Source organism: Myotis daubentonii, chromosome 9 (genome assembly GCF_963259705.1).
Source record: "Myotis daubentonii chromosome 9, mMyoDau2.1, whole genome shotgun sequence".
In the NCBI taxonomy this organism is placed as follows: Eukaryota; Metazoa; Chordata; class Mammalia; order Chiroptera; family Vespertilionidae; genus Myotis; species Myotis daubentonii.
Window position 1 is genome coordinate 10246733 of NC_081848.1, and position 27803 is coordinate 10274535.

The window sequence follows — 27803 nt, forward strand, 5'->3', positions numbered from 1 at the left end:
TTCTCTGTTTCATAGATACATATCAGAGCAGCTGGTGATGTTTAGAGGAGCAATGTAGCTACTTAGGTGTGAAAGAAAGGAATGAGAGCATGGTAGACAGGGAAAATTAGAAGTCCTATTATTAAAGGAAAATGCCTGCTTTGGGGTTCTTATGAAAGTACTAGAGGCCCGATGCATGAAATTCATGCTAGGCTGCCTAATGGCCCCGGCTGCCTCACAGCTCTGTGGCCCCACCCCCCCCGCCCACTGGTTGTTCCGGAAGGTCGTTCCACCATCCAGCCTAATTAGCATATTAGCTCTTTATTATATAGGATAAGGATCAGACTGAATCCAAACAAGTATACAGCAGCTTGAGCCCAGTTCCAGATGAAGTTTAAAATCCCAGAGCCTTTCATTTTAAGGCATAATATATAGGGAAACAGAGCAAGCTACTGAGAGTGTCATGCATAGTGCCTGTTCATTACAGAGGTTTTGTGAGAATAAGGTGAGACTGACTGGGATTACGGGTGGCATTCATTTATTTATTCATTGAGTCAAAAATGTTGTACACAGCTATTTTATGCTATGCTCTGAATAAAGTACTGGAGATGGAGTGGTTAGTAAATTGATTTACCATAGTTCCTATCTTGGTGTCAAACACTGCTGAGGTGACTGAATGTAGAATGATAAATAAAATAAATATATATCTGCCCTAACTGGTTTGGCTCAGTGGATAGAGCGTCGGCCTGCAGACTGAAGGGTCCCAGGTTCGATTCCGGTCAAGGGCATGTACCTTGGTTGCGGGCTCATCCCCAGTGGGAAGTGTGCAGGAGGCAGCTGATGGATGTTCCTCTTTCATCGATGTTTCTAACTCTCTATCCCTCTCCCTTCCTCTCTGTAAAAAAAAAGAATAAAATGTATTTTTTAAAAAATAAATATATATCATGTCCCAAGGAGCTATTCTTAGAGTTTATCAGAAGAGATAAAAAACTGAATAAAAATAAACTTCCTGGAAAAGGAAGTTTGTGGGAGCAAATAACAGGAGCACCTAACCTACATGAGATCAGGGAAGTGATGCTTAAGTGGAGAACTTAGTAGAAACAGACCGAGCGAGGAAGAGAGGGAAGAATGTGCCAAACAAGAGAAAGGCTAGAGTCAAGAATAAGTCTTGTGCTTTCAAGTAACTAAAAGGAGAGCATAGAGAGCGAGAAGGGGTTGGGGGGTGGGGGGAGATTCAAAGAGTAAGCTGGAGGGGCAGGAAGGGCTAAGCCATGATAATATATTAAGGAATTATATTTGATCCTAAGGCGAAAAGGTTCTCAACCTTCCTAATGCCCCGACCCTTTAATACAGTTCTTCATGTTGTGGTGACCCCCAATTTCATTGTTACAAATTGAACATAATTAAAGCATAGTGATTCATCACAAAAACAATATGTAATTATATATGTGTTTTCCGATGGTCTTAGGCGACCCCTGTGAAAGGGTCTTTCAACTCCCAAAGGGGCCGTGACACACAGGTTGAGAACCGCTGCTTTAGAGGGATCATTTCCCAATATGGATAGAATCTTAGTTGGAATAAGGTTTAAGACTCTCCTCTGAATGCTGGTAATTTAGAGAAAGCCAAAGAACCCTTAGGTACTCAAAGAATCTCAGCCAAAGAGAGTCTTGTATTCTATATTCTCCACTCCGTAAGATCTTAGAGCAAGATCTTTTTTTTTTTTCACTGTATTTCCAGTACCCAGTATACTGTCTGCTAATAGATGAATGAACTAAGGAATGAACAAATAAATCGACTAGATAAGTTATTTCCTATTGTAACCCTGGAATTATTTTCCCAGCTTCAAATTTTCTGCCTATTCTTCAGAAATAACATCTTAGGAAAGTTTCTTTGGTTCCTGATTTCCTCTCTCTTTTTTTCTGTTGGGCTGCAGAATAGCTCCTATAACCCATTTCCCCAGTATATGCTGATTCTTCGTGTTGATTATTTTAAATTTCAGCATGTCCTGTATCCAGTTCATAAATCTCATGGTGCCAGCATTTGCTATTGTTTTCTCTGTCTTCGTATTCTCAGATTTTCACAGTTGGATTCCTTGACTCTACATCTCCAGTTTTTGTTCCAGCCTAGCTCATGAATTGATTCTAAGCTAGGATCCATAGACCTTCATCTCCAGTACCCAGTTGTAACTGAAACTAAGGTTTGACTGCATGCTGCCACCAAAGCCAAACTTGTGAGACAGATTCTGGTGAAAAAAAAAAGAAAAAGATTTATTCAAATGCCAGTCACCTGAGAAGATGGGCGACTCTTGTCCCAAAGCCTATCTTAATATTTCAGGGTAGGCAAAGGGTTTCTTTATAGGGAGGTTGTGGGAAGCAGGGAACTAAAGAATTCTGGCAACTTGTAGTTTCATGTTCAGATGTTGGGTGGTTTTGATGTTCTCTTTTGTATGTGTCAGCATCTAGCATTTTTTTCTCTGTGCAGGTTTTATTGCTAATATCTGGGGACAGGAAGTTGCAGGCCTGGCTAGCCATAAGCATCTGCTACATTCCTATGATTGAGGCTGGCAAAAAGGAGAACTGAAACTGCTGTTGCCTGTAACATGCTTAAATATGAAACTATTAATATTTGAGACTATACGTTTTATTAGTATATCTTATTTTTATTTATTTTTTAAAATATATTTTATTGATTTTTTACAGAGAGGAAGGGAGAGAGATAGAGAGTTAGAAACATCGATGAGAGAGAAACATCGATCAGCCGCCTCCTGCACATCTCCTACTGGGGATGTGCCCGCAACCCAGGTACATGCCCTTGACCGGAATTGAACCTAGGACCTTTCAATCCACAGGCGGACGCTCTATCCACTGAGCCAAACCGGTTTGGGCAGTATATCTTATTTTTAACTCTTGGTTAGTTAGTTAATTAAGTGTGAGGTTTTTTAAATACCCTGTACCGTTACACAGAGTTGAATATGCTGAACAGATCCAGTATTCTAGACATATTTAGTGGACTCCTAAATATCTCCCCTTTGTACCTTTGCTAACCCGACTTGGAGTACCATGTATCAATGGCAAGCTTTCATGCTCATTTTTTTTTTATTGGGTTTCTGCTTAGGGTCCATGTTTTTCATTTCAAAATTTATAGTGACTTCTTCAAGTCTACTCAATTCTTTTGGCCCAACTCAAGCCAGCCAGTGGTTGGTACATTTACATAGTGCCAAATCCTGCCATCCGTCCTTCTTATGATGGGATCTTATTGTTTACTAGGGGCCCAGTGCACGAAATTCGTGCACTGGGTGTGTGTGGGGGGAGTGTCCCTCAGCCCAGCCTCTCCCCTCTCACATACTGGGAGCCCTCAGGCGTTGACCCCCATCACCCTCCAATCGCAGGATCGGCCCCTTGCCCAGGCCTGACGCCTCTAGCCTAGGCGTCCGGCCCGGGCAGCGGGGACCTGCAGTGGCAGCGGGGGGTGCCACGATCGCGCGGGCTCCGCCCCTGCCCCTGCAGGACACCTCTGGCCTAGGCGTCCGGCCCGGGCAGCGGGGACCCGCAGCTGCAGCGGCCCCACGATCGTGGGCTTCGCTTTAGGCCCAGGCAAGGGACCCCTAGCTCCTGGGACTGCCAGCTTCGACCATGTCCAGCTCCCATCGCTGGCTCCACCCCTACTTCCTGCTATCACTGGCCAGGGCGGAAAAGGCACCTGATTCTCTGATCATGGCTGGGGGGCAGGGCAAAGGCGGCCCCAGGGCCGCCTTTGCCCTGCCCCCCAGCTCTTAGCTCCCCCCTGGGTTTCTGATCACTGTCAGTGGCAGGGGGCTTCTTCCTGCTTTCCCTTTCGCCTCCCTGCATTGTGCCTACATATGCAAATTAACTGCCAATCTTAGTTGGCAGTTAACTGCCAATCTTAGTTGGCAGTTAACTGCCAATCTTAGTTGGCAGTTAATTTGCATATAGCCCTGATTAGCCAATGAAAAGTGTAGCACGTACGCCAATTACCATTTTTCTCTTTTATTAGTGTTGATATCACCCATTAGGGACCTTGAAGTCTGGGGAGATTGAAGTAATAAATAGAGTTAGTTGTTGTTGTTATTAATAAAACGCCAGTCAGTATGACACATGAACTATCCTTACAATTTATCAGGGAAGAAAGATAACGGAATAAGTAACAACAATTAAAATGCTGGAGAAAGTACAGTACTATAGGAGTAAATAGCAGTAGTACTGCAACCTAGAATCACGTAGGTTGTCTCCTTGTATCCACTCCCCCCAGATTGGTCCCTGCGATGGCCTGAGTTACGTCTGCTTTAGGCCTAAGTTTGGGGCACTGTGTACCCGACGGTGCTGTTGTGCAGCTCCCTTCAAATCCCGCCCCCCTGCAATGCTGGGGAGCAGGTTTCCCCAAGTGTAGGCATCAGCCCCTACACCTCCTTCACTCGTGTTTTCCTAAGGCTCTTTTTAGGTGCTGCATTTTGTCTTTTGTTCAAATTAATATTCAGCCTCACAGTTTCTAGAATGTCTACTAAGATTTTTATTGTTACCTTAGCCACGTATATTGCTTTTTAAACGCTTTTTACATTGCATTTTACTTTCGTTGCCCACTTCAGAGAGACTGAAGGTAAAAAAATATGTGAGCCTCTAGCTCTTACTTCTTCCTCTTGAACCCCGACAATCTCTAAGGAGCCAGACTAGCATTTCTAAATCAGCACTGTGTCTCATTATGCCCTTTTTGGGTCCATATTTATAGCTCTTCTTATTTCCCTAGCAGTAAAATATAGTAGTTACTTAAATTTGAGCTTCACGTAATTTTCTTTTATTTCAATACACCACTTCAAACATATATTCAAAAATTTTAAGTGATCAAATGAAGTATGGAAGGAGAAAAATGAACATTCGTAAGAACAGCACATTTTGGATGTCAGGCATAAATGCACTTTACATTAAATGTAGTAATATTTATAACGAGGTGGATATTATTTCTAGTTTTAAAGATGGTAAAAATAAAACATCAAATTCAAGAGTAATTAAATAGTGTATGAAAATTATATGGAAAATGAGAGCATTCACACTGAAGTGCCCTTTCATGATGAAATGCTGGAGTTTTTATCAAACTTTAGCATTCACCTTTTGCCCCCGAATCCTTTTTATAAGTTGGCCTCCTGGTCACCATACTCTTCTATTTTCTTATCTGTCTGCTTCACTGGCTTGTCTTCGACATCATCTCTAATGCTGGATTTTTTGGAGCACAGTCCTCTGATTCTTTCTACCTATACTCCATCCAGTGATCGCACAATCTTGAATCCCATCTAACTTTGATTATCCTTAGATTTATAGCTCTTTCCTAACTCTGGTGCATACTCAGTATTTTCACTTGGATGTTTAATCAACATCTCAAACTGAACATATTCCAAACTGAACTCCACCCCTTTACCAAAAGACTTGTACTACCCACAGTTATACCCAGAAAAGTAAATGACAGCTCCACTCTTTCTGTGGCATGGGCCAGAAGTCTTGGAACCATTGTAAACTCTTCTGCGTATTCTGCATCCATTCTACCAGAAAAAAATCATCTTGCCTCTATGTTCAAAATATATTCAGCGATATCTCTCACCACTTTCACTGCTACTCCCTTGATTGGAGTCATTTTTTTTTAATTTTATTTTATTGCTTACAGTCTTACAAAGGGTATTACATATGAGTCCCTTTTTTCCCCCCGCCCTTGACAATCCCCTGGCCTCCCCTACCCCCCAGTGTCTTATGTCCATTGGTTATGCTTATATGCATGCATACAAGTCCTTTGGTTGATCTCTTACACCCCTCCATCCTGCCCGATTGGAGTCATTATTAATGCTGCTGCTGCCTAACTGGTCCTTGCTTTCACCCTTGTCCCCTTTCTGATTAGTTCTCAACCGAGCAGCCTAAATGTTCTGGTTAAGGCATAAGTCAGATTATATCACCCCTTTAGAGAATGTCCCCCTGACTTCTCAGCACATTCATTTAACAAAAATTTTACAACAACTTACAAGTTAAGATTCGGCTCATTGCCCCTCTTAATTTCCTCTCCTCCTTTTTGCTCACTCATTTGCTGTGTCCTTGCTATTCAGTGAACAACCTGGCACACGCCCTCTTAAGAACTTTAGCCTTGCTGTTTCCTCTACCTGGACTGCACTTCCCCAGAAATCTGCCAGAAAGTTTTCTTACCTCCTGCAGGTCTTGGCTCACACATCGCCTTCTCAGTGATGCCTTCTTTGATCATCCTATTCCAAATTGCAACCTGCCCCTTCTTTGGTACTTTTATCCTCTTTCCTTTACTTTTCTTCATAGCCTAAATTTCTATTATTCTTTACATTTTACTTTATTTATTTTTTTCTGTATTCTTCCACTAAAATGAAAGCTTCATAAGGGCAGATATTTTTGTTCATTCACTGTTCTATCCAAAAGTGTAGAACACTGGCTTGCACAGAAGGTTTTTCAATAGATTTCTGTTGAATAAATGAATGATTCAGTCAATCTTTGGGTTATTCTCAAACAAACTGACATAAACCTATTTCATGTTTCCCAATCATCGTGATTTAACCTCCCAAGGTGTATCTATAGTACCCATGATATATTTCTGAGATTTTAGTTTCTATCTAAACCTATCCAATGAAAATTCTGGTTTATACCCTACTCTGCAATCTAACATTTGAAGATTTTTATTTTATCTTAAGATTCAAAATTTTAAGAGTAATCTTATTTAAATTACAGTTTGTTTTTTATTTATTTTTCTGAGGTGCCTTACTCTATTTTTGAAGGTTCTGCAGTAGTTTGCATTCTTGAAAAAGAAAACTCTTTATTTTCCCAACTCATCTTAGTAACTCTCACAGTCCTCAGAACAGTATTTACACATAGTAGATAATAAAATCATTCATAAAAAGACTTACAGCAAAATTGGAAAAGCAGTCTGTATCTGTTCTAAAACTCCCATCATCCTATTTTTACATACTATATTCAACTAGAAGATCTATAGATGTATGTTCTTTATATGTTAATTAATTTATTCATACAGTGAATATTTATTAAGCTTTTATTATGTGTCACCCACCTCTCAAAGTGCTGGAAATTCACAGCAGAGAAGAAAACATGAGATTCTTGCCAACAGGAATCTCTATATTTAGTGAAGGTGATAGATACTATAAACAGATAAGTATATTAATATTGGAATTGCATAGAAAAATACATCATGGCCCAAAACCTGAGATTTAAGATTAATATACAGCCAAACTTTAAACTGGATTATTATCATCATAAAATGAACTTGCCATATATATCTGAAATTTTATCCAGTAAAATATAGATATTACTATAGCAGTAGTATCACAAAATTTTTGGCATCAAATTTTATATAGGAACAGTAATTTCTCAAAACACTGTGAGCTAATAAATTCTGCCTATGGCCAACTACCTTGCACGTTTAGAATATTAAACAGTAGTCTATGGTCTGTGATGATCTCAGTGTTATAGAAGCAATCCCATAAACCATGCTATTTGTTCTTTTCGCAGAAGATAAATCTTGGTTCTAGAAATGTGACAGTACAGCAGCATAATTGGCTTTCAACATAACAAAATCTTCCCTGAATTTTTATCTGCATCTCAGCTTTCATCACTTGCATAGCAATTTCATCCTCCTCCTGGGCTAGCATAATAAGTGGGTCTTTACAGCAGAAAACGTGCAGAGAATACTTAAACTCTTATGGCAAGTTTGGCTCCTTAAAGAATCAGCAGGTTCTAGCAAGATTACTTTCTTGTAATCTTGTAAAAGATTTAGTTAGATAGATGTTTCTAACTAATTTTCAAGTAAAGAGTGATTCTGTTAGTAATATCTGCTATATTGTTGCCCTTATTTTAAAAATAGTGCTTCAAGGCTTTCCTTGGTTCGTGCAGCCATATTTTTTTAATCCTTACCTTAGGATGTTTTATTGATTTTAGATAGAGGAAAGGAGAGAGAAACATCGATGTGAGAGAGAAACATGGACAGGTTGCATCCTGTACACATTCACTTTGTTGATAGCTATTTGCAACTGTTGATAGCTATTTGTATATGGTACAGTAGTTTAGGAAAATGTATTTCAATAATATGTTTGCTAGAAAGAACCTTGAATATAGGATCCACAGCTTAAACAAATCTCAAAATCTTTGTATTTTGTGTCCTGAAAATGGTTTTAATCTATATCAATGATTTTGTCAAGCTTTTTTTAAAACCTTCATGGATGCAAAATTTCAATTTAAAAAAATTGCTCCTAAATGAGTATTCTTTTTAATGTCTTGTTTTGATATTTTATAAGTGTGAAAATAAATTTTTGATGTACCCAGTTTTTTTTTTCTTTCTGTTTATATATCTGGATTGAAGGTTGTTTATACTGAATATTTTTGTGGATAATATCCACAGAATATTTTTTCTCTTTGAGAAATTTTGAGATGGCAAGGATATTCCTTTTGAGATATTTCATTTTTATTTCATCCTCACAAGATAGGGCTTCCCCTTGAGGTATTCATAGTTATGTAGAACTAAATAACCGACAGTAAATTTTGTTCTTAAAAGTAATTTTATCTAATGTTGGCAACATAAATATGTCAAACAATTTTACAAAAATCTAGATTTCAGCATAGCCAAATACTTTTTATTATACTTTGTGTTAGTTAAATTTTTATCACCATTTCTTGACTGACATCCTTCTAACATTATTCCTTACTCTTATCCACTTACTGCATTCTCTTTTAAAAAATGTTTTTATTGATTTCGGAGAGGAAGGGAAAGGAAGAGAGAAATGGAAACATCAACGATGACAGAGAATCATTTGTCTGCTGCCTCCTTCATGCTCTTTACTAGGGATCGAGCCTACAACGTGGGCATGTGCCCTTGACCGGAATCAAACCTGGCACCTTTCAGTCTGTAGACCAGTGCTCTATCCACTGAGCCAAACTGGCAGGGCTGCATTCTCTTTTAATATTTGTATTATTATTAATCTCTTTCTCTGTTGAACTCTATAGAGTTCTTAATTTTTTTAACATAAAGTTAAGTTTTTATAATCATTATTTTTAAAATTTTACTCTTACAATAATAAATACATAACTATAATTTAGACTAAAATAGCTTAACCTGTAAGCACATAAGGTGTTATTTTTACTCTAAGTGGCATATAAAACTGCCTATCTAAATATGATAGTAAAGAATCTAATATTTTAAATAAATCTAAATGTCATGCCTTGTTGACATTAGTAACTTTATTACACTTATTAGATAGGGTAGTAACATTTGTGCTTATACAAATATTTATGTTATTTATTTATAGCAGTGGATCTCAACCTTCCTAATGCCGCTACCCTTTAATACAGTTCCTCATGTTCCTCAACCATAAAATTATTTTCGTTGCTACTTCATAACTGTAATTTTGCTACTGTTATGAATCATAATGTAAATATCTGATATGCAGGATGTATTTTCATTGTTACAAATTGAACATAATGAAAGCATAGTGATTAATCACAAAAACAACATGTAATTATATATGTGTTTTCTGATGGTCTTAGGTGACCCCGGTGAAAGGGTCGTTCGACCCCCAAAGGGGTCGCGACCCACAGGTTGAGAACCGCTGATTTATAGAATGTCAGAACATTTTTAAAGTAGGCATTTATTTATTGAGCCAACCAGAAAGTGAAGCAAATAATAGATGTTGTTCAAATATTGAAGCAAACTTGGACTTTATTTCTAATAAATATCAGATGTTGCCTGATATTTATCATCATTATCATTAGGTTATCATTAAGTTTTTCATTTAATCTATAATGAAAAATGTAGATTAACGGAGCTGGAAAGTGTGTGGGTAGGAGGGGGTAGCACTTTAGTTTGAGTTGTCAGGTAATAAGGCCGCTCTTAATGGGCAATATCTAAACAGAGACTTAAATAAAATAACAGAGCAAACCATGAACATATCAGGTGAAAATAAATCTAGGCAGAGAGACTGGCAAATGCAAAATTTTAAGAAAAGAATGTGCTTTCCTTGCTTAAGGAATAAAAAGGAAGCCAGGGTGGCTAGAACATATACATTAAGAACAGTGCTACTGGAAATGAGGGTAAATGGATTGCCAGGGACCATGCCATAGGTTCTTGGAGGCTTTGGTAAGAGACTTTAAATTTAGTCTGGGTGAATGGGAAATCAGTGGATGGTTGCGATTAGAGGATTAAACACTTATTCTGTTGGTGCGTGGAGAATACATTAATCCAAGTGAGGTTATGATGGTGTTTTGGATTAGGGTGATGGATGTAAAGGTAAATTTTGGTAAATTATGGTAAATTTTGCCCTGGTCGGGTGACTCAGCTGGTTGGAACTTTGTCTCATACACCAAACAGTGGCAGGTTCAATTTCCAGTCAGGATACATACCTCGTTTGCAGGTTCAATCCTCAGTCGGGGTATATACAGGGGGCAACTGGTTGATGTTTCTTTATCACATTGATGTTTCTCTCTCCCCTTCCTCTCTCTCTAAAAATCAATAAACTATATCGTCAGGTGAGGATTTTAAAAAAATTGGGGGGGGGGAGGGTGGAAGGAAGAAAAGGTAAGTTTTTATATTAGGTCTGTGGGACATCAGAGAGAGATGTGAAGAATGATTTCTAAGTTTTGGCCTGAGCAATTGGTTGATTTTTCCCCCCACTGAGTTCAAGGTGATAGAGCAGGTTTCTTAGGGAAGAAGAAGATGCTTTTACAAATTAAGAGTTCCGATTTGAGTATTTTAAGCTTAGATAAATTTTTGACATTATGAGGAAAATGTCATAGAATTAGATGGAGGGTATAGAAGTTGGAGTAAGAGATTTAAAATTGGGAGTCACTAGCATATAAAGGTAGTCTTTAAAACCAAAACACTGACCAAATAGTGGGCCCTGGTACACTCCAACATGAGAAATCCAGGTAATGATGAGGAGTCAATAATGAAGATCAAATAGTACCAGTAAGGAAGACAGAAGACTTGGAAACTGAGGTGATCAGGAAGTGAAAGAAGAGCCCTAACTGGTTTGGCTCTGTGGATAGAGCACCGGCCTGCGGACTGAAGGGCCCCAGGTTCGATTCTGGTCAGGGCATGTACATACCCAGTAGTGAGTGTGCAGGAGGCAGCTGATTGATGTTTCTAACTCTCTATCCCTCTCCTTACTCTCTGTAAAAAATCAATAAAAATATATTTTAAAGAAAGAAGTGAAAGAAGAGTGTTTTAAGAGTCAAAGTCATCAACTGTGTCAAACACCATAAGTGAGATTAGACAGTTTTTTAAGTTTTGTTATGGGTGGCACAGATAGATAAGATGGTAGCAGATGGGGTAAAGGACCAAGGGAGTGTTTTTTATTTAGTTTTGGTTATGTCTGATTTTTAATATGGGGGATATTTCACCATATCTGTATCCAATAAAGATGGAAAAATTAACAATACAAGAAAAAAAAATGAAATCATTTTAGAAGGGGAATTCTTAGAAAGAAAGAAAAAAAAAGGTCCTTAGCCCTAGCTGGTTTGTCTCAGTGGATAGAGCATAGGCCTGCTGACTGAAGGGTCCCTGGTTCAATTCCTGTCAAAGGCACATACCTTGGTTGTGGGCTCCTACCCACCCAGGCCCTGGTCAGGGCATATGCAGTAGGCAGCCAATTGATGTGTTTCTCACACATTGATATTTCTCTCTGTCTTGTCTTTCCCTCTGTCTTTCACTCTGTAAAAATCAATGGAAAAATATCCTCTGGAGAGGATTAAAAAAAAAAAAAAAAGGTCCCTGTACACAAATGGAAGGATTGGCTTTAAATAGAAACTTGGACTAATCATAAATTATGAATTATAATTAATCATTAGGAAGAGACATGCAAATAGGGTGAACTGCATAGATCCTTGGTTTGTCACACTAAAAATTAAGTACTCTGCAAAAGGCCATTCTTAGTAACCATGTTTCTCATGGTAGTTCAGGTCTTCATGAACCCTGTTTGGGTTTAATCCATGCAACTTAACTCATTCCTGTCTTTGGAAAAGCCAATAAAACAACAAAGGTAATCAATTTTTCCCCCCAAAGTTTTCTCTACAAGGTGATGAAAGAAAATCACAAGATTCTATTGAAAAATAACACTTCCTTGAGTCAAACATTGAGTCTAGAAACCCAGATTAATGGTCTTGATTTTTATTTTCAAAGTAAAAATATCTTGCTTAGCTAGACTTTCCAGTATTCTAATAGGTGCATATATTAATGTTAGAAGAAGAGTAAAGATTTTCCTCTTTAAAGGTAAGATAAACGTATATTTTGTTTCTCATCATTTAAGACCATGTCTATTAAGTTAATAAAATAAACGAGCTAGCAAAAACTATTTCATTCCAGAACAGTTCTAGATGTTGAAGTTTACCTCAGCTCCTTTGTACAGCTTGAGGTTTTGTTACCAGAAAGGGGTGCTGGCCCTGCTAGGGTCTGCCTAAGGCCATCTGGTATTGTGTCGGTTCTGGACTTTTTGCAGGAAAGATTTCACAACACAAGTCCAGGTGATATTTAAAGAATGTTTATTAAAGCTGTAGACAGTGACATAAGGAAGGGCCTAGGATACGAGAAGCAACAGGGGAGGGACGAGGTGGGGACATGGGCCTAGGCTGGGCTGCTTTGGCTCAGTAAGGAGTCAGAGAAAAGCGGACCTTTGGCACAGGTTCAGGGGCTTAGCCCAGGATGATCTGCTGCTGACCATTGCTCCCTGGTTACAAGCCTTGTGGGGTCCCTTAGAGTTTAGGAGAGGCACGTCCATGGGGAAGCAGAGGGGAAAGGGAAAGGTGCTGAGCATGCTCCTGGGAGGGAAAGAGGGGCTAGGACTTTCCTTTTGAACTTGTGTAAAGGCTGGGCATCTATGGGAGGTCTTAGGCGAGGATCTGAATAGAATGCTCATTAGCTTTATGCTGATGTACCAGAATGATATTTACTCCCTTAACTTTATCTGTCCGTGGTGTGTGTGGTTGGCACAAATGGCACTAGTTGGATTTCTGTTATATGTCTCCCTGAGTTGGGTGATTTAAGCTATTTACCCTCTGGCTGGGGATGAGAAGTGCAAACCATTTGTTCTTAAGTGTCCTTGGTTTAGGGAAGATGGGGTTTACTAGATGTCTGCAAACTATGTCTCAGTTTCTCCATTCCGCTTGCCGGGCTTACTAGCCTCTCTCAGTTTTGTTTTGTTGTCTGTTTTTAGTCAGCTACACAGTGTGAGGGACCATTACCAGAACCCAATCAGAGAGTGGTTCTGATTTTTAAAATTAGACCAGTGGACTTTATAGAGTTAAAAGAAGTAAGCCTCCTAGGTATCCATCATGCTCTTACCAAATTCATATTAGACGTTAATTTGTCCCTGAATTGTATTCATTACTAAACCACATGGTCAGACTTTGTTCTTCTTAAAAGGTTTATCATAGCTACTTTTTTTTTTAAGCAATGAGAAATGTATAACATGCTTTCAATTTCATAAGTACCTAGGTTTACTATTAATGCTTCGTTTGCTTTCATTATCTCATTAATTTGGGTGAGGTTTTTTTGGTTTGTTCCTTACCTATATTGTTAAAAATTTGGGTTGGGTTTTTTTCTGCTATTTTGACATTTTTGATAAATATTTTTGCCACATATTTTTGACGATCCAGATAATAACCAATAAAGTGGGACCCAAAATACTGAGAATTATTGTTTTTTTTATATTATTTGCAACTGCCTGATAAATAGAGAATAAATCTTAGTCTTTTGAGATACCAGTGGCAGCTATAAAGAATGCCTAACAAATGCTAGAGTTTGCAAATCCATCAAAAATGTTCTTTCCCACCCCTGTGGAGGCAGGTTCTGTACTCACTATACCAAGGGTTAAAACAGGAAGAAAATACTAATATTATGTAGAAAAATTAGGACATAAAGGTTAAAGAAATAATAAGCAAAGGGAGGGGATTACTGTGGTATCTATAGTTTTTCCACTGAAATAAATACCGGTGTTCATGTTGTGCATATATTTTTCTACAATACCATTTAGCAATATCAAGTTCTGTTTATAAATCAGTGTGTAGGGAAATTTCCTAGTCTATTTAATACTATTTCTAAAAATATGTCTTACAAGAAAATATCATCTCATTTTCCTATGGCTGGAGTTCTACTCTGATAATTCTGGCATTCACATTCCATAAAATGGTTAGCACCGTATGGGGAGTTTAAAACAAATAAAGGTTAAATTACCATAAAAACAAGTTTTCATTTCCAAATATGATTTCTATGCCTTAGGAGGGCAAATATAGATTAATACAAAATCTTATCCAGCCTGCTAGGTCCACACTGGGAGTGGGGTAGAGCAAAGAGAGATTTCTTTGGTTAAGGCAGCCTTCAGAGTTTCTCTACATCTGATGGAGATGAGAATGGCCAAGAACCGTGGTCGGCAAACTGCGGCTTGCGAGCCACATGTGGCTCTTTGTCCCCTTGAGTGTGGCTCTTCCTAAGCCTTAGGAGTACCCTAATTAAGTTAATAACAATGTACCTACCTATATAGTTTAAGTTTAAAAAATTTGTCTCTCAAAAGAAATTTCAATCGTTGTACTGTTGATATTTGGCTCTGTTGACTAATGAGTTTGCCGACCACTGGCCAAGAACATCAGAATGTATTTAGAAGCATATAATGTTGAAGCCTCTCTCAAAAGCCAAAGCAACACCAAACAAGTCTTCATGAAAATTTAAACCAATCAATGATAAAAACAGGTGTTGACTTAACTTGACCACAGATTTCTTTTCTTTCATTCCCACTAATAGCATGCAGAGTTTTATATGTAAAGTTAAAACATATTAAAAAAATTAGTTTTGTTAAAATGGTAGAATTGGGGAAGACATCTTTGATAGGGTGGTATTTGAACAGACTTGAAGAGGTAAGGGAATTGCACCTGCTAGAAGAAAGTTTCAAGCTGAGGGAATAACAAGTACCCTGAGGCAGAGAGTTCTTTGAGAAAGGGGGCCATTGTGACTGAAGGAATCTAAACGAAGAAAAGATGGTCAGAGAAGTCAAAGGTTAGAAGGTTATAATTTGGTAGAGGGATGTGGAAATTGGGGTAGGGGCAGGCAATGAAGGCCTTGTGTGCTATTTATTGTAAGAACATGGGCTTCTACTGTGATAACTATTATGTAATTATGTTATATTACTAATGTGATAATATTACTATTAAAGCCATAATTTTACTCATTGAATTAATTTTCAAAGCTACCAACTAAAAGGCAAAAATTGTCAGATTTGATAAAATGAAATCTAACTGTTATGGCTATTAGGCATCAGGGCATTGCACTTTAAAGATTTTTAAAAATTATTGATTTTTAGAGAGATAGAAAAGGGGAGGGAGGGAGAGAGAGAGAGAGAGAGAGAGAGACATCATATAATTGCAAGATGTTGTTGATTGGCTATCTCCTGCATGCCCTCCTACCAGGGATTAAGCCTGCAATCTGGGCATGTGCCTTGACCAGAATTGATTCTGCATCCTTTCTGTGCATGGGATATTGATCAATCAATTGAGCCACACTTGCCAGTACTGGGCATTGCATTTTAAATATAAAGACACAAATAAATTAAAAGTAAAAAGATGGAAAAAGATATACAATGATAACACTAATCAAAAGAAAGCTTGTGCAACTATATCAAGGAAAATGATTTTCAAAGATGAGGGTTATTTTGTAGTAATAAATAAAATAATCAAGTCCTCAAGAGAATTTAATACTAAACTTTTACACATCTAATAACAAAGTTTCAAATACAAAAAGTAAAAATTGTCTTTCTATGCTTGGCTTATTTCAGGACATGATCATATCAGTAGACACAGGAAAAGCATCGACAAAATCCAGCACCCTTTTTTAAAAAAAATTATCTTTATTGTTGAAAGTATTACAGATGTCCACTTTGTTCTATTTGTTGTTGTTGTTTTCCCATTGACCCCCTCCTCCCCTTACCCACCCCTCCCAAGCCTTTGCCACACTATTGTCTGTGTCCATGGCCTATACATATATACTTATAAGTTCCCTGGTTAATTCTCCCCTTCCCCCCATCTCAACCCCATTCCATCCTTCCCTCTGAAATTCATCAGTCTGTTCCATGGTTCTATGTCTCTGGATCTATTTTGTTCATCAGTTTATTTTGTTCATTAGATTCCACATATGAGTGAGATCATGTGATACTTATCTTTCTCTGACTGGTTTATTTCACTTAGCATAGTACTCTCCAGGTCCATCCATGTTGTTGCAAATGGTAAGAGTTCCTTCTTTTTTACAGTTACATAGTAATTCCACTGTGTAAATGTAACAGCTTTTTTTATCCACTCATCTGCTGGTGGGCACTTGGGCTGTTTCCAAATCTTAGCTATTGTAAATTGAGCTGCTATGAACATAGGGGTGCATATATACAAATTGGAAGACAACACACTTTTTTGATAAAAACTCTCAGCAAAGTGGGAATAGAGGGATTATACCTCAAAATAATAAAGGTCATATATGACAAATCTATAGCTAACCTCATACTCAATGGGCAAAAACTTAAGAACAGGATCTAGACAAGGATGTCCCCCTTCACCATTCTTATTCAACACTAGAAGCCCGGTGCACAAAAATTTGTGCACTTGCGGGGGAGGGGGGGTCCCTCAGCCCGGCTTGTGCCCTCTCACAGTCTGGGACCCCTCAGGAGATAACGACCTGCTGGCTTAGGCCTGCTCCCAGGTGGCAGAGGGCAGGCCCAATCCCTAGGTGCAGCCCCTGGTCGGGCTCAGAGCAGGGCCGATTGGGGAGTTGGGGCACCGCCCCCTGTCATGCACAGAGCAGGGCGGATCGGGAGGTTGCGATGCCACCCTCAGTCGTGCTCAGGGTAGGGCCGATTGGGGGGTTGGGGCACCGCCCCCTGTCACACTCAAGGCAGGGTCTATGGGGAGGTTGCAGCGCCACCCCCTGTCACGCACAGAGCAGGGCCCATCAGGGGGGTTGGGGCTCTGTACCCTGTCATGCACAGAGTAGGGCCAATCAGGGGGTTGGGGAGCTCTCCCCTGTCATGCACAGAGCAGGGCCCATCAGGGGGGTTGGGGCTCTGTACCCTGTCACGCACAGAGCAGGGTCAATCAGGGGGTTGGGGAGCTCCCCCCTGTCATGCACAGAGCAGGAGGTCCGATAGGGGAGTTGGGGCACCACCCCCTGTCACACTCAGGACAGGGCGGATCAAGGGGTTGGAGCGCCGCCCTCTATCACCCACAGAGCAGGGCCGATCAGGGGGTTGGGGCACCGCCACAGTCACACTCAGGGCAGGGCCTATGGGGAGGTTGTGGCTCTACCCCATCACACACAGACCAGGGCCCGTGGGGGTTGGGGGGGTTGGGGCGCCTCACCCTGTCATACACAGAGCAGGGCAGATAGGGAGGTTGTGGCCCCGCCCCCTGTCTCACACAGAGCCGCAGGGCCATCAGGGGGTTTGGGCGCTGCCCCCTGTCACACTGATCCTGGTGCCGGGAGGCCTCTCAGCTCCACATATCCCAGTACTGGGAGGCATATTACCCTTTTACTATATAGAATAGAGGCCTGGTACATGGATGAAGGCTGGCTGGTTTGCCCTGAAGGGTGTCCTGGATCAAGGTGGGGGTCCCCACTGGGGTGCCTGGCCAGCCTGGATGAGGGGATGATGGCTGTTTGCAGCTGGTCACACACCCTTCAGGGTGGGGTTCCCCACTGGGGTGCCTGGCCAGTCTGGGTGAGGGGCTGAGGGCTGTTTTCAGGCTTGGAGTGAAGCTCCCAACTGCTTCTTCTTTTTTTTTTTTTTTTTTATTCTGAGCCAGCTTTAGCTCTGAGGCTCCAGCTCTTAGGCCTCCGCTCCTGAAAGCAGGTATCTGGTTTGTTTAGGTTCTACAATCGAAACTCTGTATCAACTCCAGCTCTGAGATCCCAGCCGGCTGAAAGCTGGTTTCTGGGGTTTTGTTTAGCATCTTTATTTGTTACAATGTTTGAAACTGCGGTCTCAGAGGCCGGCAAGGCAGGCGGGGAACATTGGTTTCCTCTGTCACTGAAGCAAGCAAGCCTCATGTTAGTTTCAAGCTGCCTGGTGCCGTCGCCATCTTGGCTGGCAGTTAATTTGCATATCTTGCTGATTAGCCAATGGGAAGGGTAGCGGCCGTACGCCAATTACCATGTTTCTCTTTTATTAGATAGGATAGTACTGTAAGTCCTAGCCACAGTGATCAGACAAGAAAGAAAAATCATTCAAATTGTAAAGGAAGAAGTAAAATTATCATTATTCACAAATGACATGATACTACACATAGAAGACTGTAAAGACTCCACCAGGAAACTACTAGACTTAATAAATGAATTATGCAAAGTAGCAGGATACAAAATCAACATTCAGAAATTGATTGCATTTTTATACACCAATAATGAACTCTCAGAGAAACTGAAAAAAAAATTCCATTTACCATTGCAAAAAAAATAAATACCTAGGAATAAACTTAACCAAGGAGGTAAAAGACCTATACTTGGACAACTATAGGACATTGGGAAAAGAAATAGAGGGAGATATAAACAAGGATCGGAAGAATTACCATCAATAAAATGTCCATACTACCCAAAGCAATCTAAAGATTCAACACAATCCCTATTAAAATACCAAACACATACTTCACAGAACTAGAACAAATACTCCAAAAATCGACATTGATCCAAAAAAGACCCCAAATAGTGGAGCAATATTGAGAAAGAAAAACAAAGTTGGAGGGATCACAATACCAGACATCAAAGTACTGCAAACCACTGTAATGAAAACAGCCTAGTAGTAGCACAAAAACAAATATATGAACCAATGGAACAGAACAGAGACCCCGGAAGTTAACCCAAGCCATTACGCTCAATTAATATTTGATCAAGGGGGCAATAAATACAATGGAGTAAAGTCAATGTCTTCAATAAATGGTGTGGGGAAAACTGGACAGACACATGCAAAAAATGAAACTAGACCACCAACTTACACCATACACAAGAATAAACTCAAAATGGGTAAAAGACTTAACTATAAGCCATGAAAACATAAAAATCCTGGAAGACAAAATAGGCAGTAAAATTTCAGATGTCTTATGTAGCAAAATATTCACAGATACATCTCCTAGGGCAAGAGAGACAAAGGAGAAAATAAACAAATGAAACTACATCAAAATAAAAAGCTTCTGAATAGCAAAAGAAACCACCATCAAAATGAAAAGGAAACCCACTATATTGGAGAACATATTTGGCAGTGATACATCTAAAAAGGGGTTGATATCCAAAATATATAAAGTACTCATACAAGTCAACAAAAGGAAGACAAACAATTCACTTGAAAAATAGTCAAAGGACTGGAATAGACACTTCTCCAAAGAGGACATACAAATGCCCAGAAGACATATGAAAAAATGCTTAAAGTCACTAATTGTTAGATAAATGCAAATTAAAACCACAGTGAGATATCACTTCACACCTGTCACAATTGCTATCATCAATAAATCAACAAAGAACAAGAGCTGGTGAGGATGTGGAGAAACTGGGAACCCTAGTACACTGCTGGTGGGAATGCAGACTGGTTCAACTACTATGAAAAACATTATTGAGTTTCCTCAAAAAATTAAAAATGGAACTTCCATTTGACCTAGTGATTCCACTTCTAAGAGTATATTCTAAAAATTCCAAAACACCAATCAGAGATAATATACTCATCCCTATGTTTATAGCTGAATTATTTGCAATAGCTAAGATTTGGAAATAGCCTACATGCCCATCAGTGGATGAATTGATTAAAAAACACCTGAGGTACATTTACACAATGGAATACTATACAGCTGCAAAAGGAAGGATCTCTTACCCTTTGAGACAGTATGGATGGGTCTGGAGACATTATTAGCTAATTTAATTGGTATTTATAGAACACTAGAGACCTGATGCACGAAATGTATGCATGAGTAGGCCTTCCTTCCCCTGGCTGCCAGCACCAGCTTCCCTCTGGCATCGGGACCCGGGCTGGCTTCCCTCCAGCCACCCACAGGCACTGGGGACCCAAGCTGGCTTCCCTCGGCCACCTCCCCTGGCCGCCTGCAGGCACCAGGGCCCCGGGGGCTGGCTTCTCTCCGGCCCTGGCTTTGTCCTAAAGGACGTCCAGTCTAATTAGCATATTACCCTTTTATTATTATAGATTACAACCAATGACAGCAGAATACACATTCTTTTTAAGTACACAGAAATTTACCACAGTAGATCTACACATAGATCAAACTAGTCTGGAATAATTTACCGTAAATATATGTAAACCACAGAAAATATGCTCTCTGATAGAAATAAATAACAATTCATAGAAAATCTTCAAACATTTGGAAATTAAATACCTACTTTTAAGTAACTCTTGGGTCAAAGAATATATCAAAATGAAAATTTGATATTAATTTAGCTATATAAAAGTCAAACCACAAAACAAGTCAAAATTGAGCAATGCTATGAGGAATTAAAGTCAATGTAAATGGATAGCCAACCATTAATGGATAGATTCTTAACTACAATGTATTCAAGACATGTTTTAAAACAGTTCTCTAAAATTGGTAGACGAGGTCACCTTATTAATGGAGTACATGAGGCAAGAAATTATTTTTTAAGGACCATATAATCAAAATGATTAGAGCTTCAGGAAACTATTTCAACACCATCTTGGTCTTTTGAACTCCAGACAGATTTTTTCATTCATCTCAGAAGTCTACTCAAAGATGACTTAAGATTGAAACTCAAAAGACTAAACTTTGGGGGGAAAAATCACTTACTTTTTCTCTTTTGTTTAGATAATATAATTAGTAAGACTAATTAATGCACAGATGTAAATAATAATATTATAAACCAGGTTTGAGGTTAGGAAAAAATGAAACTCGAGGAATGGCAGATCTATCGTAGTATACCAACTATTTCTTGAAGTTAGTACAACAAACTTCAGTAAGAAATATTTTATTTGTTTAATGATTCTGAGGTTTCAATTCCAGTATAATTCCTGATAATTTACCTTGCTGATGAGCTACAGTTTATTGCCATCTATTCATGCAGTGAATTGAAAAGCTTGTTATACCCTGAGTTATTAACATTCTAATAACTTTTAATGTATTGTTTACTGCAGTCAAAACAATGACTAACTGTATTATTTTTATTTTGGATAAATTAGATTTTAATTCTTGATGAATTTATTCTCAGATTCTTAAGCCCCTAAATTTATACTAAATAAATTCTGTAAAAACGTTGCAGGAATATAAAAGACATTGAGCCGAAACCGGTTTGGCTCAGTGGATAGAGCGTCGGCCTGCGGACTGAAGGGTCCCAGGTTCGATTCCGGTCAAGGGCATGTACCTGGGTTGTGGGCATATCCCCAGTGGGAGATGTGCAGGAGGCAGCTGATGGATGTTTCTCTCTCATCGATGTTTCTAACTCTCTATCTCTCTCCCTTCCTCTCTGTAAAAAATCAATAAAATATATTTAAAAAAAAAAAAAAGACATTGAGAACAATAATTATCTAAATTACTTGCTATTTGTCTTAAACACTTTTTCTCCCAAGGAACACAGAGCATTAAAACAAAGTAAGACAGAATCAGTTTACTAATGCATTTTATTTTTATACTAAACTAGAGGCCCACTGCACGAAATTCGTGCTCAGGTAGGGTCCCTAGACATGGCTGGCGATCAGGGCCAATCAGGGCCTTCCTTCCCCCGGCTGCCAGCTGTCAGCTGGGGCCTTCCTTTGTTTCACGTCTCCCCCTGGTGGTTGGCACATGTCATAGCAAGCGGTCGAACTCCCGGTCAGTTGAACTCCCGAGGGGACAAATTGCATATTAGCCTTTTATTATATAGGATAATTGCTATTATATAAGTGAGTAAAGATCATCATTAATAGGCTGTAGGCCAGACCCAGCCGAAATGATTTACAGTGGGGCCGTGACTTAGGAGTGTTCCGACTAATGAGTTTTTCGAGATATGAGCCGTCTCTCGGCCAATTTTTTGCTTTGAGTTGCGAGCTAAAATTCGGGTTACGAGCCAGCTTCAGATACCCCACCGCTAGTTGGTGCAGTGAACGTCACAGTGAACGCCACAACATCAGCCCAGCATCACGTGTCTCACTCGTTCACTTTTTGATTTGACATACGAGTAATTTGAGTTACGAGCTCCATCACGAAACAAATTAAACTCGTAAGTCAAGGCCCCACTGTATTTTGATATGCTTTCTTCAATATTCGTTCTACATATTCAAATAATGTTTTTACATAATTAGATTCATACTTGTATGCATTTTTACATGCTGGCAAATACATTGGGTCACGAGCATTTTCCAGTGCCATTAAATATTCTTCAAATATGAATTTTTATTGTTATGCAATTTTTATTACATTTATGTACCATAATTTAACTAGCTAATATTTGTTATTAGCTAATTTCTCTTTTCTACAATATATTATTCTATAACTAGAGGCCCAGTGCACAAAATTCGTGCATGGGTGGGGGCCCTAGGCCTGGCCAGTGATCAGGGCCCATTGGAGCCGTCTCACCTAGTCCTGATCAGGGCCAGGCTGGCTAGGGCTGGCTGGGGTTTGCCAGCTGCCAGCCAGGGCCTGGGAGCCTGTGGATGGGGCCTGCCAGCTGCTGGACAGGGCTGGAAGGATGGGAGGAGGGACCTCAGGAGGTTTGCCAGCCAGAGGGAGGGACCAGGAGAGGTTGGCTGGCCATGGGAGGTTGGCTGTGTGAGTGCAGTAACCACCAGGGGGCAGCTCCGGCATTCAGCGTCTGCCCCCTGGTGGTCAGTGCACATCATAACGACTGGTCTACCTGTCCTTCTGGTCATTTGGTTGTAATGGTCGCTTAGGCTTTTATATATATATATATATAGATGTCTCATTATTCTAATTTCATACTATTATTAATAATTTTAAATGAGCAAACCATGTGTGATAATCTCTTAATTATGCCCTTAATTTACATTTCAAGAAAAAGAATTACTGAGTAAAATGGCTTGAATATTTTTAAAGCTTTGGCACAGTTCATCAAATTGCTTTATAGAAATACTAGAGGCCCGGTGCACGAAATTCATGCACAAAACTTGTTCCTAGGCCTGGCCAGTGATCAGGGCCGATTGGGGCCTTCCTTCCCTGGCTGCCAGCTCCCAGCCGGGGCCTTCCTTCATTCCACACTACCCCCTGATGGTCAGCGCACATCATAGCGAGCCATCGGTCTCCTGGTCAAACTCCCATGGGGACAATTTGCCTATTAGATATATACATATATATTATACATTACTACTAAGATTTTATTCATCTGGCAACTAACATTTGAGCATTATCATGCATCATTTTGCTTTTCTTTAAAACTATATTTTAGTTTTTAAATTTGCATAACTATTAAGGATGATCCCATCTTACATGTTTCAATAAGCATATAAACAATCTATCACTGTGTTAATATTTTCAATTCATTCTCTTATTTGTGGAAAATAATTATATTAAAACTTTAATGAAGTAAAAATCTGATTATCAGCCACACTCTAATTTTTTTTTTTAATATATTTTATTGATTTTTTACAGAGAGGAAAGGAGAGAGAAAGAGAGTTAGAAACATCGATGAGAGAGAAACATCCATCAGCTGCCTCCTGCACATCTCCTACTGGGGATGTGCCTGCAACCCAGGTACATGCCCTTGACCGGAATCGAACCCGGGACCCCTCAGTCCGCAGGCCGATGCTCTATCCACTGAGCCAAACCGGTTTTGGCAACACTCTAATTTTTAATTAATTTGAACACCCATTCCTAGCAAAAACTCCCTTGGAGTTTTTGAATTCAAAATTAATTTTAAAGACTTTAATGAAATAATAGTGTAATTTGAAATATTCATAGAGTAAATATTTTTTAAAACAACTGTTTTAAAATAACAGGAAGAAATATTACATACAATCAAAATAGGTCATGCAAGCATATTTGTTGAATATGTTTAGGTAATTAAAATAGAAGACAGATAATATAATGAAGTTATTTGATAGGGAATAACAATATTTGCTATGCATAATTTTAAATTCTTTAATTGAAAATAGATACTTAGGGCCTAGCTGGTTTGGCTCAGTGGATAGAGCGTCAGCCTGTAGACCAAAGGGTCCTGGGTTTGACTACGTTTGGGGGCACGTACCTTGCTTGGTTACAGGCTCCTCCCCGGCCAGGGCCCTGGTCAGGGTGCTTGCAGGAGGCAACCAATCGATGTGTTTATCTCACTCACATCAATGTTTCTCTCTGTCTTTCCCTCTCTCTTCCACTCTCTCTAAAAGATCAATGGAAAAATATCCTCGGGCGAGGATTAAAACAAACAAAAAATAGATACTTATGAATTGTTATTATCATAAAGGATAACATTCACAAAGAAATAATTATACTTTGTTAAACAGATCTTTTTCTAAAGTCTGTTATATAGTCTCAAAATCTTATTTTTAACTGGTTGGAAGGACATAGGAACATTTTTGCTACAATGTAGGAGACCTAGTCAAATGCATTAAGATAAAAGACAAATACTGTAACTTTGGTGATTTTAATTTCTCCCATCTAGACCTGGCTGACAGATGTAAATACATGTATTATAACAGGATGTTACAATACATGAAACACAGACTTTCTACATTGTGATAAATTAACACAATTCCCCCACCCCAGACTGTTTATAAAGCATGCATAATGAGTTACTTAGCAAATGAGAATTCTGCATGGTTTTTACGATATCATCTCTGTACATCAACTGAAAAACAGACTGATTCAACAATCATCAGTAAGCTACCTACCTCTTAGGGCACATTAGCACCTCCAGAAACTATTACAGAAAAGCAAAGCACATAATGCTGCCTGAGTTTATAACTGGTTCCAGCACTTACTCACTCTTTGACCTTGGGCCCGACTTTAAGCTCACCATAGCTCTATTTCCTCATTGTGAAATGGTGTATTAATACTAATTTTCAGGGTTGTAGCAAGCATAAAATTGGGTTATTATATGAAAAGCATATAATAAATGTTGCACAAAATTCCCTGTTGTTTTTCTTATTTGTTCCAAATGACAATTTTTATTATACTAATTAAACATACATTATGTATATGTCTCCAAACAGAGTGTAATTTGATTTACAAAATGGCAGATAAGTAGAAAATACTACTTAAAAACACCATTTAACAAAAAACTACTTCTTCCTGGACGTTACCCTCCACTTTAATACTTGATTTAGTAAAGTGGAAAATTGACTGTCAGATCTAGATCTGGAATCCTAGCTCAGTTTGCATTGCCAGGACTTGGGGACCCTGGGGACTCTGGAGTTAGACCCAGTTGTGCACATTCGAGAGGTGAGTCGTCATGGGAGACCTGCCAACCAAACTGCAACCCTGTATCTTAGATTAATTTTCATTTTTTGGCTTTATTTTGAGTAGATTTGTACCAAGAAAAAGTTATGTAAGGAAGCTTTGTTGTGATGAATGGATATTATGTCAGAACTGTGACAGCTCATAATGTGCAGTGCAATTCTTTCTCTCCCCGTCCCCCCATCATCTCAGATCATTTGGAAACTGCATTAGGTTTAAGATGAAAATGACTTCTGCATAATAATTCACTAATAGATTTCTTTATCTTTCAAATTTACAAAGTTTTAAAATGTATGCTTATGTATTTTTTTCATTTTTAGAGCTGGGTAGAGAGAGCTGAAAAACAGGCTCTTCTCTCCGATACACTTGACCTATCAGAACTCTTCCACCCAGACACATTCCTCAATGCTCTTCGCCAAGAAACTGCAAGGTAATTAAAATGAAATAGTTGTTTGTCCACGAGGGTAATTATACTTTCCTTTATTCACTTTTGATCGCATTCCCTTGTGAATAAAGTAATTGTTAAATCCAGATAGTTGTATTATTTCCTAATACTTAATTTTAGTAATTCAGTTTACCACTAGTTAAAAGGCATAACTTTTGTTTATTAGAATTAAAAAAGGTAAAATTTAACTTTTTAAAATTTTTGATTATTTATCTAGATCTTTGGTGTACAATATGGTAGGCAGAAGTCAAATGGAGCTAATTAAAATAAAATGAATCAAAATTAAATATTATTTTAAATGTAACTTATCAGTCATATTACCCATATTTGAAGTGCTCAAATAGCCACATGTAGCTAGTGGCTACCATTTTGGACTGCTTGAAAATGTTTTTATCTTTCCAGAAAATTCTGTTGGACAGTGCTAACTAGGCTTCTTGATATGGAACAGTATTTGATGATTAAGATCAAGTTATTTTTTTTTAACATGTGGAATATCATCTTGTATGTAGACTATAATTTTTAATAAGATAGAATGAGGGGAAAAAGAGACACTTCCAAAAATATATTGGATAAAATTTAGTTGTTGTTTAGTGATTCAGGGGGATCTTAATTTATAATGCCTCAGGATCATTATAAACATTTCCATTCAGCTAATAACATTTATTCAACACCCATCATATGCCTGAATTTGAGGCTGATGGTCAAAATGGAGGATATAAAAATAAAAATGATAAAGGCCCTATCCTTAAGGAATTTGCACAGCCTGTTAACTTTAAGAACTTAGTGTGAAGTCTGACTTAAGATATTTTATTATTTGTACATTATAAAATTTTAAATAAATAGAAATGTATTTATCTTCATATTCTACTTCCTGAATATTATTTCTTTCTGAATTGATGCTTTACTTTTATAGGGCAATGGGTTGTTCTGTGGATAGCCTTAAATTTGTAGCTTCATGGAAAGGTCGACTGCAAGAGGCCAAGCTGCAGATTAAGGTAGTAAACTAATTTTAAATGTTTTTGTAAGTCTAAAATGTATATTTTGGCCAGCTGTGATGAAAAGATTCTATAACTCCAATTTCAAAGTCACCTGTCTTTGTAGTGGAAGACCCGCAGAGATAGATTAGATTGTATTACCTATGTGAAAAACCAGCATAATTAAGATTTAGCGTGAAACAACTTGTACACAATATAATCTTTTCTAATGCATCGGGATACAATATATTTGAAAATAAAGCTTTTGGTAAAAAAAAATGATACAAATCTTGAAATTATGTTTGATTATCTTTTCTAAAATTCAATTAATATTTGCTATATAATAAAGAATATATAAATGTAACATAAAAATAGACCAGGAGATCCAAGATGGCAGTGGAGTAGTTGGAAGTTACATTCACCTACTCCCAGGAACAAACTGGAATTACAACTAAAATGTAAAACAGTCTACCTGAATGACCAACTGAAGACTGCTGAACTTCAGTCTTATAACCAGATGTTATGTGGGCACATCTTCCTTGCTCTGCTGCTCAGGGCTGATGAGTCTGCTATGATGTTGAGACCCCATACTCCTCGCCGGGGTGGGGGTGGGGTGGGGAGGGCCTTTGCAGATGAGATAGCCGTAATCTCAGCCACCACCCATGACAGTGGGACCAACCTTTTCACGCCTCTGCCCTTCTTACCAGTCTCGCTGAAGGAAATAAGCAGGTTACAAAATAGTATAATGCATTATGTTACCATTTGCATACAGATTGAAAATATGAAAAAATACTATTTATTGTTTATGGATACATGTATATTAAAGAATCATGAATAACTAAATTCAGGGTAATGACTGGGTCATGTGAGAGCAGAAGAGGAACAGGAAAGATAAGATATATCAGAGGACTTCAGCTGTATTCATTATGGTTTATTTGCTTGGGAATATGGAATAAGCATGGCTGCATATTAAAGTCT

General features: G+C 38.7%; 1 protein-coding gene across 3 annotated transcripts in view; it reads left to right on the forward strand.

Annotated features, from left to right (window-relative positions):
• Positions 1–27803, forward strand: part of DYNC2H1 (dynein cytoplasmic 2 heavy chain 1) — a 305024-nt gene that overhangs the window by 264171 nt on the left and 13050 nt on the right. For all 3 annotated transcript variants that reach the window (XM_059707923.1, XM_059707921.1, XM_059707922.1), the window contains 2 exons: positions 25727–25836; positions 26765–26846. In XM_059707923.1, the coding sequence (XP_059563906.1) occupies positions 25727–25836; positions 26765–26846 (192 nt within the window). The remainder of the gene's footprint in view (positions 1–25726; positions 25837–26764; positions 26847–27803) is intronic.